The sequence below is a fragment of the Passer montanus genome, unplaced genomic scaffold, assembly GCF_014805655.1.
Source record: "Passer montanus isolate IOZ18808 unplaced genomic scaffold, ASM1480565v1 scaffold20, whole genome shotgun sequence".
NCBI classification, from domain to species: domain Eukaryota; kingdom Metazoa; phylum Chordata; class Aves; order Passeriformes; family Passeridae; genus Passer; species Passer montanus.
This window is the reverse complement of record NW_024366592.1, coordinates 8073994-8086047: the sequence shown is the minus strand read 5'-3', so window position 1 is coordinate 8086047 and position 12054 is coordinate 8073994. Positions and strand designations below refer to the sequence as shown.

The 12054-nt window shown below is 37.2% G+C and overlaps 1 protein-coding gene across 5 annotated transcripts in view; it reads left to right on the top strand.

Annotated features, from left to right (window-relative positions):
* LOC120501658 (PARP1 binding protein) overlaps window positions 1-12054 on the top strand; it is a 38004-nt gene that overhangs the window by 4901 nt on the left and 21049 nt on the right. For all 5 annotated transcript variants that reach the window (XM_039708223.1, XM_039708221.1, XM_039708222.1 and 2 more), the window contains exons 3-6: window positions 2774-3001; window positions 3863-3970; window positions 5489-5659; window positions 7200-7354. In XM_039708223.1, the coding sequence (XP_039564157.1) occupies window positions 2774-3001; window positions 3863-3970; window positions 5489-5659; window positions 7200-7354 (662 nt within the window). The remainder of the gene's footprint in view (window positions 1-2773; window positions 3002-3862; window positions 3971-5488; window positions 5660-7199; window positions 7355-12054) is intronic.

Here is a 12054-nt window from a genome sequence, read left to right as displayed (position 1 = left end):
GCGGGGTTCTAAATTTTCAGTCTTTTTTTTTTTTATTACCACTGTAATTGATAGGGTTGGCTTTAAAAAGTACTGGATTGTTGTTTGGATGAGTACAGTTTTTGCTTTGCATGTTTTGTGATTCTCCTGTTGCAACTACTGTTCCACTGTCCCATATGTATAATAGCTCTCTAGTAATCTTTAGGCAGAGCATCTACTCTCTTGGGCCCTGGTACTTTGTCCCTCAACACTCCCCCTCACCCCAAAAAACCCAAAAGTGTTCAGTGTCCATGCCATTGTAATTTTATTTATTATTTTATAATATTGTAATTTTTCTAAGCTTGGTTATTGACCTGTAACTTCACTGCTTCTACACAACTCTCCAATGTCCACACCATTGTAATTTTATTTATTATTTTATAATATTGTAATTTTTCTAAGCTTGGGTTATTGACCTGTAACTTCACTGCTTCTGCACAACTCTCCGATGTCCACGTGCTTGTGTTCACATGAATCAGTTTCTCAGTCGGGGCGCAGCACTATCAGCATGATGGGAAACTTACTAAAAATGCTGCTTTTTTCCCACCCTAATGTGCTTTATGTACCACAGTTTGGGAACTCCTCTGCTGTGTGAGTGTAGGGAAGCAGGGAAGGCTGAGCAGGACTAGAGGTGACAAGAGTGCAGAATTGCCCAGCTCGAGGACAAAGCCAGAAAACAATGCTGCAGTCTAGGAGTATGCCTGGAAAGAACAGACCCAAAACAGAGGTGATGCTTCAGCACAGCAATCTTTTACACAGATTTTCCTAAAAGGGTTGGTGAGCCTTTCTTTGGGGAAGGTGGAAGCCAAAATTTTGATGCTGAAATGCACAACTTTCTGGTCTTTGAAACAATTTGCTATGTAATTAGCACTAGAAGAAAACTTACAATACCTTCAAAATAGTAAAAAATGGTGTCTTTAAGCATGAAATGTTGCTACTGGATTTCAGACATTCTAAAACCAGAGTCCCCAGGTGACTTAATATGATGCATTACCAGGAAGTGAAGATACTTTATAATACTATATTGGTTCTATTCCTGTGAAATGAAATACTTGCTCTGCCTATAATAGAATGAAAACATGGGACTTTTTGAACTTCCTTAAGCTATTAGGCAATTGACAAATGCTTACTGCAAAACACCACAATATTTTTAAAATTAATTTTAAAACCAGAGACTTGACAAAATGACTGCGTAAGTAATGGAATATGCCATCACAGTAAATGCTTGATCACAAAGGTTAATATCTGGAATGCAATATTTGGATTTAAAATATTTTTGCAGCACTAACATAAACTTTGCTGATCTCTACAGGCCCTTGATCTGGTGAGGAAAGGTTTTGATTTATTAGATACCTTATGAAGTTGTACTTTAACTTGGTACTCCTGAAGGATTTTGATTCAAAATAAAGTGAGAAAACAACATTTTTTCCCCCATCTACTGCCGCTTTGATCTGTTTAAATTGAGTTATAATATGATTATATGTTTAATTTTTTGAGGGGCTGAAATGAAAATCAGGTGCTTTTCAGAAAACACATGTGCAGTTTCAACACTCTGGTGATATGTGGAATAATATGCAAGTTCATAGTGCTGATTTGTCATAACCCGTGCACAAATAAGAAGGCAGAAAAGTGCTCTGAAGCTAATATGTGTGTGTTCTTTAATTTTCTCTCCTTGTTCTTCACCTAGGCAATATCAAAATAGTTGACTTACAGGATTATAGAATTGTGTAGGTCGATTGAGAAAATTGCGCTAAATGTGTTAAAACCCAAAGGAGAGATCTTTTGGGCTGTAACAATGTAAATTATTAGAATTTCTCATGTTTTCTTATTTCAGGTGTTCTGTTGCTGATGGTGCTTATAAGTAATTAATTTGCTTAATATGGAAATGTCATTAAATAGAATTAAACCTTTGCTGTAGACAGGAGCCATCTGCCTCTATGGACAGTGCAAAGCAAGGCTTGTTACTTGGTCACAGGGCATTTAGCTCACACTACCTGGTGAAAATCACCTTTTTTTTGCTGCCACATACTGGGGAGTGCTTTAGATACCAGAAGTGTGGACAAAAGTTGACCAGCAGGGGCTGGGAACTGATTCTCAGTTTAAAGAGCAGGATATGGACAAAAATGAGGAGGACAAGTTGAGAAAGAGAAGGTGGTAAGAGCAAGTGGTTGGAGGAGATGGCTGAGGGGCACTTGGAACAAAATTTGATAATTTTCACCAAAAGAGTGTAGTCTATACTGTGTAGTTAATTTTAATTATAGTAGTAGTTACAGAGGGATGTGCATGGCTTTAATGTATTTATTAGAACCGTGTAGCAGCACTGTCAATGTTATCATAAAGTATAACTGTATTAGCACAAGAAAGGAGCTTTTCTTTAAAATTGACATATGTTTTCCCAGTTTACTGCTACAAACAAAGGGAGCCATATTTCCTCCCTTTGGGAAGTAAATGCCTGCTATGCTGAAAACTATTTCTTTATGCAAGAAGCAGTCTTGCAACATTCACTGTCTTTTCTCATGAGTGAAGTTTAATATACATGCCTGATATTTGAAACATCAGGAGCAAATACTGACAGAATATAACAAAATTCACTGTCAATGCAAAGCTGTAAGTAAGACTGTTTCCAACCAATTTAAATTAGAATGATTTTCAAATATATGTTTGTTGTTTATGTATTTGCATCTTGTTTTAAATTTGTTTTCAAAACTGTGCTGAATAGGAAACATATTTTTGTGCTTTTTTTTTGTTCTGCTAGCACCGTGGAGACTTCACAGTATTACTTAGTGATGTGTTGGAAACATGGAACTATTTGTTACATGACAAACTGGGATTGTATGAAAATATGAAGGAACCTGAAAATTATGCTGATGTGAAAAAAGCCTATCATGCCTTCTTAGCAAGAAGCAATATGTTAGATTTAATAGACATATATCAGAAGTGCTGTAGTCTTGGACTTCTAGCTGAAGATGAAAGTATGTACCCTGTAAGTATTATGTTTGTTTGATCTCATATATTTTTGCATATTTTTGGTTCCAGTAATAGATTTAAGACATTTCTAATTGCACCCAGGAGGTCTGGATTATTAACAACTTTGGGGAAGTCCTTGAGTTTAAATTACTAAACTTTGTAAAGGGATTTTAAATTCACTCAAAAATTATTTCTCTATCATCCTGCTGGATAGTGAGGTCCCACAACTCTTCTATGAATAAATGACTCCTTGCCATAAATTGTAATGAGAATAATAATAAACTGTAAAGATTAGATAAAACTGGAACAAAGCTTTGTAATTAACATGTCATGGAGTTTTGGTTGATGTGCAGCCAAAATATTTTTAATGATTACCCTTTTGAAAACACCATGCTCTTTAAACAAAACTTCTATGTAATATATGTATTTGCATATTAGGGGTTTTTTTCAGAAGTTCCAGTTCAGCCACTCAGTTACAGCTCTGTTGTAGTTTACTCCAGGTCTTTTGTGGTTTTGGGGGCTTTAATGTGTTTTTCTTTTCCTCCTGCTTTTCATGGGGAAGATAGAGGACTTAGGTTAATGAGCTCTTCCCTCCTGAACTTGGCATATTAATGTTCTCCAAAATGTAAGCAGTGGATTTTAATGCAAGTGTATAACATAAATGTTTGAGATAATTTCTAAGTTAATTTTAATCTTACACTTCATTTCTCTACTAGAACAGTTATATTTTGAAAGACTAAAAGTAAAAGTAGACTGTAAGGGCTGTGCTAACCTCAAACACTAGCAAAGTGACAGAAAAGTTTACACCAGATTTTAAACCCACTTTTGATTTCTAGTAATCTTCATATTTAAGTTTATTTTGATCTCTTTATTAAAGGTTCAACTGTTGGAATTTATTTCTGGTGTAATGAATGCACAAGAAAATAATGGTTCTGTTCTTTCTACTCCTACACAAATCAACAGACAGGGCCAGGAGCATGTGAAGGTAAAAATTATTTTTCTCTTGTAATGTTCTGTATCTATTGAAAAGATGAAATATAACATAGTTTTATTTTTCAATAATTGTTATTCAAATATGGCTGCGTTGAAAAAAAACAACCTGCACATCCAAACTCTGTATCACTTGAAGTATATTGTAGGTGTGTTTGAGGCTATGTGCTGAAATTTAGATTCTGGAGAGCAGTCCAGTATGACAGGCACTTGATGTAGAACAAATTTTTCTACAAGTACACCATCACTCAAACGTTTTGACTGCACATTAAATAACTGAAGTAATCTCCTTTGATTTCATTTTATTAGCTTGTAGTCCCTTATGTATGCAAGAAATCGGAGTAGCCACTGTCGTGGTAGCTGTAGCAAAGCAAACAAGGTTTGGCTGTCCCAATAGAGGACTTGAGGACTCTCTCCCTTTACCCTTTCAACCACCAAAATAAGAATCTCTGGGTGCTTTCTAGCAGTGTTTGAAATGCTGGAGCTTTAGTAATTTCCATACTTGATTTTATCATAATAAATGGCAATTTCAAAGCAATCTTTGGATATAACTCAAAATATTTCTGGACAAGAAAATATTTTCTGAACTGAGGTTCTCCCCTAAACAGCACTTCTGCCACTAACACAGTGGCTTTCTTACTGCTTTGACTTGTGAAAATTACTTACTACTTTTTACTGAAAAATATTCCTTGCTCTTTTTTCCTCCTCTGAGGACTGTCTTTGCAGAAAGTCACATGTACATGTTTGGTTTTGTAACTATATTTTGTTGTTTACCTACTGTGGTATGAGAATATATTCCATAGCAGGTATACATTTTCCTGTTATATGTTCTTCTCTTAATGGCCTTTTTTTTTTTCTTGGCTTGCAACAAAACTGCAAATTCTTCTGTTCTGGGGCTGTTGTTCTCACAGGGTCTTGAACAGTGCTACAATTACAATGTTACGTATTGGTTATGTGGGTGGGCTGTTGTTCTCACAGGGTCTTGAACAGTGCTACAATATTAGCAATTACAATGTTACATATTGGTTATGTGGGAAGGGCTGGATCACAATTTATGTCCAAACCCAGTCAGTGGAGTTTCTTTGATTGAAATCCCCTGGAAGCCAAAAGAAAAATTACTGAATCTGTGGCAGAGCTGGCAAGTAGTTTAAAATCTTAGTCTTTTTGAAGTTGACAAACTCTTACATGGTTTAATGGTGCTAGTATTTGCTTTGAGATAGAAAAGCCTCCTCTGTGGGGAGGTTTTTAAAGAGAAATTTATAACAAATTTTAATAACCCTCAAACATTTTATGAATATTCAAGTTCCATAAATGCAATTCTAATTTATTTGTCATGTTTGTTTTCATCAAGACTTCCAGACCCTCATGCATAAAGTAGCATTTTGAAATGATGCAAGATGAATTCTTACGCTTCCAAAAACCACATCAGTACATGTCTAATTAACTTTAAAATAAAATGCAACATTATTTTCAGCGGCAGGAGGACCAATTTATGTGATGTTTTCTCATGCAGGTGACAATCCTGGCAAAGAAGTCTGTCTGTTCATATTTAAGCCTTTTGGTGAATTCTAAGGATGATCTGGCATTAGCTCATATTCTAAATGTTCCTGACAGAGGACTTGGTAGAGAAGCCTTCACTAACCTGAAACATGCCTCACAGGAGAGAAAAATGTCCATTTTTCTGGTATGTGTGTCAAATGAATCTTCCTGGAAGTCAGGGCCAATAAATTAGATCTCTAAACAGAGAATATGGCTTTAATCTAATGTGCAACACTGATGTTTGCAAGCGGAGTCAAGCTCTACCATGAGCAGGATTTTAAAGCTAAAAAGACACTAGATTTTGTGGGGAAAAATGGTTTCTTGTTTGGTAATGGGATCTCAAGGTGGACAGAAAAAATAGTTTGTGTGTATCTCAAAAGTTTGAAAATGGGATCTTGCAGTAGTTATCAGCACAGAACCATCTCAAAAATAGTTAAAATAAGGTAAATAAGAATTCTTTCTCCAAAGAATCACTGTAGTCCCTCATACTCAAAATAGTCATTAAATTTTGCATGCAGTGTAACCTCAGTGCAGACAACAGCAGTCTGAGTTAAAGGTATGTAGTCACTGAAGCAGCTGGTTTCTCAAACTTTTATGTTTGAATAAATATGGAAAAGTTGTGAAGTCTCAGTTCCAGGTTTAATTATTTTAAGTCCTAATGCTCTGTTAATGTTGTATAAAAAACTGTATGTGTTTGGACTGGATTTACCATGTCTTCTTCACAGTTGCCAGAGGGGAAACTTCTCTACTGTGTAAAGAAGTAATCTTTTCTGGCATCTGTGTCTTGTAGAAATCCTGAAAATGAGAGTATTTTCCATTGGGAAGGCAAAGTCCTATGAATTGTGTACTTGATGCATAGGAAACCTTTAGCACAAAGACAGGAATACTGGCAGGTTTACTTTCTGTGCTAGAGTAATTCTAGTTTTTCCTCTTTCCAGCCCTAAGAGCTTTATGATTTAGCTCTGTACTCTGAAATTAAAATTTAGGTGTAGAATTAACATTACTGCATCTGTGTCAAATGCATTGGATTGTTATCCTTACTTTCACCTTCCTGGACAACTGCTACGGTTTTTGTTCTTACGCCTTAAAATTTTGGGGGTTGTACTCTAAGGTATGCTTTTGGCACATCTTCATTATCTTAGAGCATATAGAAATATGTGGACACTTTCAGAATGACAGAAGCCTTAGCTGTCATTATTTCTGATAAGACTTGAATATACATTACTTGCCTCTCTGAAAATTGTTATGAGCTGAAGTCAACTTTTACATGCTTATGTTAAAATTGTCGTTGGGTCACAGAGAGGCCCCTTGAATATAAGACTAGTTTTTGTGAGGCCAGCAGGAGCATTTGAACAGCCACAAAAACAAAAGAGTTTTGTATGGTGATGTAATAAGTTTTTTGTCCTAAGCTTTCAAAAGGCTGATGTAAACATCAAATTCGTTTTTTTTTTCCTTTGGCTTGTGGTTTTTTTTAAATATAATTGTTCTATTTAAGTATTGATCTTGCAAATATTGAGATGTACAGAGCTCGCAATTAGGAGCTGTTGTTTGATTTCAGGGAAGCTATTTCTGCTATCAGCCAGCTTTTACACAATTTGCAGACCTGTAGCAAAGGCTCATTTCAATGTATGCGCAGTTCATGTCTGTTTATAGTTTGATATTTCTGGCTAATTTTCTCCTAATAGATGGCAACATCTTTTATCCGGACCATAGAACTTGGAGGAAGAGACTCTGCATCTTCTTTGTATGACCCTTTAAGAGCCCATGTAAAAGGGCTTTCCAGCTTTGTTAATTTTATTGACAAGCTGCAAGAAATTGTTGGTGAAGTCTTAAATACAAGGTAATATATTTTTGTCTTGGTGAGCCCCTGCTTTTCTTGTGCTTGAACAAAAAGAAAAAAAGAAAATCAAATAATGTACTTACTAAAGAATTCAGAGTAAACTTTTTAAAAATTAAACCTTATTTGAAAATATAATTGAAAAATAATTGGGGTAAGCTTATGAATTTTTGAGGGAGTTTTTTTTTGTATTGAATTTCTATCAAATCTATGTATGTATGGTGGTTTGGTTACTTCCGTAGTTGTAAATGAAGTTACAAAGATTACCAACTTGTGAGTCTGGTAAGTACATAAACTGGTATGTGCTTTACTTCTTGCTGCTTGATTCCTTCCTTTTGGTCATTTCATTCTCTTTACCCTTATGTAAAGGAGTCTTTAACCAATACTGTCATTTGTTAGCAGCAATATTTAGCCTTTTCTTTCTTTCATTTTAGCTGTATAAATGAAGCATAAGAATTATTTCTTAGGGGGCCTCTGATGGAGTTGCTGATTTGTTTGTGTTTGAAGAACTGAAGTTAGTCTTTTGGGCAGGCTTATAAATTTGTGATTAATTAGAGAAGTGTAAATGTAACACAGGTTTCAATTGGTAAGTGCTGGCATTATTAGAGAGGAAAGAGCTATTTTCTTAAGCTTCGTAGAAATTAATAATTTTGTCATTTATAATAAGTAATTTTTCCATACAAAATTTGGCAAATCAGCTATAATAGTTCTGTCCTTGATACTAAAGAATATATTTCTTTTTCCAAGTTTGAATTGAGTCTCATCCTCACAGTGGAAAACAAAATGTTATAAGTAAGCATTATTTAAGTTAATGTTCAGTTTCCATTGAAGCTGGAAGTGGGAATTATTTCTGAAGTTGTTTTGCAGTTTTGTCTTACTTTTTTATTCTGCTTCTTATTCTTTCATTTCAACATCCTGGATGCCGGAGACATACTGTCTGTGCTGTTGATTAAAGAAAACTATTTGCTCAACATATACTATATGCTATTTTTCCTTTGTTTAAGTCATATCTGGCACCGTATAGTGATAAAAAATGAGAAATGGAAAAATATGTATATGCATGAACTTTTTAGGATGAAAGACTTTATCAGGTGAATACAATTCAGAAAATGCTGTATCTTGTTAACTACTCCTCTGTTTAAAAGAATGTTTAAATGTGAGAAAAATCGGGGTGGGATAGTTGCTGGGAGTTATCAGGTTCTCACTGGGTGAATTCTATGGGCTGAACATGCTTTTTAGCATTCAGATATTTATCATGTAACTTTCCCTGCTGCACCTGATGTGCCATTTATTGTGGGCTATAAATGTCAGATTCTGTGCATTAAATTGGCTCTACACATGTGAGTATTGCTGTTTGTCTTGCTGACCAGAAGTGGCTGTACTGTGTTGTTTGTAGCACCTCTCGTACTCCACTGGCCTTTATACCCTCACAGTGTAAAATGTTTTTCATCTGTGTATCTATAGATGTTAGCAAGTGTTTGCTATGTCACATGGATGAGGCCTGTCTGTGTGTCCTGCCTGTCGTGTGCCAGTTGTTGGGAGTCCCAGAGGATCCAGTTCTGTGGAAAAAAATTTTCTCTAGTTCTGTTACTGCTGCAAAGTAAAGACCAGAGGGGGGAAAGGCAGCAATGCAGCAGAATCCTAAGTTACTTAATCTATAGAAGCCTGCTGAGAAATCCAAGAGCAAACTAGACAACCTGTCTGCAGCATTGCTCTTTCTCTGATGCAGAGATTAGCCAACCTGCATTAACCAGGTCTCTGTGTTGACTGTGCCACAAGAAAAATGCTGTGTTTTTTACCTAATGATTAGAAATCTGTTATTTCAGTTTCATTTTGTTACAGTGGACATCTTATGAAAGTTGTAATTGCACAAAATATAAAGTAGCCAAATAAATGGTGGGTCACTGGAACACATGTTGAAAAGAGGCTTTCTTCATCTGCCTGATTCCTTTGCTTTGGGAACCTGGAAACCAAATTGAAGATCTTGGACAGTGGTGGAAAGTGCTTAAGAATATTTTGAATTTAGGAGATATTGTGCAACCAAGTGTCTGCTAACCTATGGAGAGTAACAAAAATGTTTATCTCCCCATCATTCATCTAAGAAAGTGAATGATAGATTAGATGAACAAAGGGAAATCTGGCAAACAGTGGAAATTTAATGGAACTATGATGTTTTGGTTCAAATATGGCACTTCTGATAGGAGAAAAGGAAAGACAAAATGAAGAAAATGAAATTTGGTTGTTTCGAGGTGTATTCACTGAAGACAACATTCCTACAAATCTCTGACATGTTGAAATTGTTTGTCTCTCCTCATTCTCTAGATGTCTATAACAAGACATTACTAATCTTTCAAGAATCAGTAGCCTGGAAATTCGTTAAATTTTGAGGATGCTGCAAAACTTTTAATGCTAAAACTATTATAGATTTGTAGGCTTGGACAATGTTAATACAGTAAATGGAGAACTTGGATGTTTTTTTTTACACCTCTTTCTTGACAGGGAGCATATAGTGTTGTATTTGTCAGCAAAATGGATGATTATTATACACCTTAAGATCTGAAAACTCTTTCCTGCTGGTATAAATGAAAAGCTGTAATTCTAATCCATCATTCTGGAAACCCTTTTCTTTCAGGCCAGAAGAACTCCTGAAATGACTTTTCCCAGGTTTGTTTAAAAAAAAAGTGACTTAAAATAGGAGGACAGAAGCTCATTTGTCATGTTGGTTACTGTGCATGATGGTTAGTATGGGGGGATATGTGTGTATATGTATATATGTACACGTTAAAAACCCCCACTAATTTTGTAGATTAGCAAAGTTGGGAGGTTGGCAGCACGTTTTCCCCTCAGCTGGGCGCTGCCCTGGGCGCAGGCAGCGGCCACTGGGTGTCACCATCGCCCAGCTCACACCGGAGCGGGTCCCGCCCGCCCCACCCGAGCGGCTCCGCATCGCGGGCCCCTGCACCTCCGCAGCCCGCTGGAGCATCACACAGCTGGCCTCCACCATGTGGGTTTGTGCTCTCTGCTTCCCCTCGACAGGGAAAATGCTGTTTCTTCTATGTTTCCTTTGGGAAGCCGTGATTGCATCTCGAGGCGCGGGAGTGTTCGGGGGGAGAAAGCACGTTGGACTCTATCTAGGCTTGTGCTGAATGTTTGAGTTAATTGGACAGTGTTCACACAGCCCTGGAGGTTTGTGGTTTAAAGTTGCTGGAAAGTTGTGCAAGCATATGCAAAACATTGTATATAGGATTGCTTAAATTTAGGATTATAGAATAATTCAGGTTGGAAGGAACATCAGAAAGTTTTTGGTCCAACATCCCGCTCAAAGCAGGGTCAATTATGGAGTCAGCTCAGGTTAATCAGGGCTTTATCCAGACAAGTTTTGTGCAGTCTCCATCCTTGGAGGTTTTTAATCTCCCTCTTGGCAGCCTATTTCAACTGCTTTTGTCCTCACGGTGAAAAGTTGTGGGCTTTTTTTCTTATATTGAGTTGGGACCTCTCTTGTTTCAATTTATGCCTATTGTTTTTTTCACTGTCTGTCAACATGAGTCTGGCTCCACCTTCTTGCTTGCCACCCTGTAGGTATTGGAAAGCTGTTAGTAAATCCCCCTGAAGCCTTCTCCTCTGCAGCCTGAACAAGCTGTTCCCGAAGCTGCTCCTCACAGGGCATGTCTGCCTGACCAGCTTGGCAGCCCTCTGCTGAACTTGCTCCAGTTTATCAGTGTCTTTCCTGGACTGGGGGCCCAAAACTGGACACAGTATTCTAAATTTGGTCCAACAAGTGCTGATTAGAGAGGGATAATCACATTCCTCAGACTACTGGCTACGCTACTGTTGATGCAGCCAAGGATACTGTAGGGCTTCTTTGCTGCCAAGGCATGCTCCTGGCTTGCAGCTTGCTTGCTGAACATGCACCAAGGTTTTTTACACAGAACTGCTCCCCAGCCTGTACCACTGCAAGGGGTTATTCCTTCCGGAGGCTTTGCATGTCTTGTTGAATTTCATATGGTTCCTGTCAGCCCATTCCTCTTGTCTGTTTAGGTATCTTTGCGTGGCAGCTCTGCCCTCGAGAATATTGACTGTTCCCTCAAATTTGGTGTCATCTGCAAACTTGATGAGCATGTAATTTTAGGGAGTTACTGCCAAAAATAATAGGAAAAAAACAGGTTTCAGGATAGGCCCCTATGTTACTCCATTGTTACAACATATTTGCTACCTTCTGAGCATGATGATCCAACCTGTTAACTCCTCTAATTGTCCATCCATCCAGACTGTAACATCAATACTCCCATGTTGAGGGTATTCTCTGACAGTATTGATAAATCTTGCTACAGTCAAGGGAAATGGCACCCACTGTTCTCTCCTGCTCTGCAAATTCAGTCATTTTGTTAAAGGGAAAAGCAGATTGGTCAGGCAAAATTTACATTTGATAACTGCATGCTTATAGTTACCAGCTGCCACCTAATCCTTCATGCCTTCAATGCCCAGATGTCTTCTTAGAAGACTTTGCATTATTTTCTTGAGGAGCAAAGTGAGTGATGAACTTGTGGTCCCCCAAACTGTCCTTATGGACTTTTTTTAGGTGGGTGGTGTTTTTTTTTTTTCTTTTTTTTTTCTGTTATTTGCTTTTATCCATTTGTCAGGCATCTCACCTGGTCATCCTGACTTTTCAAATATATGAAGTTTTATTATGAGGGCATTTGCCA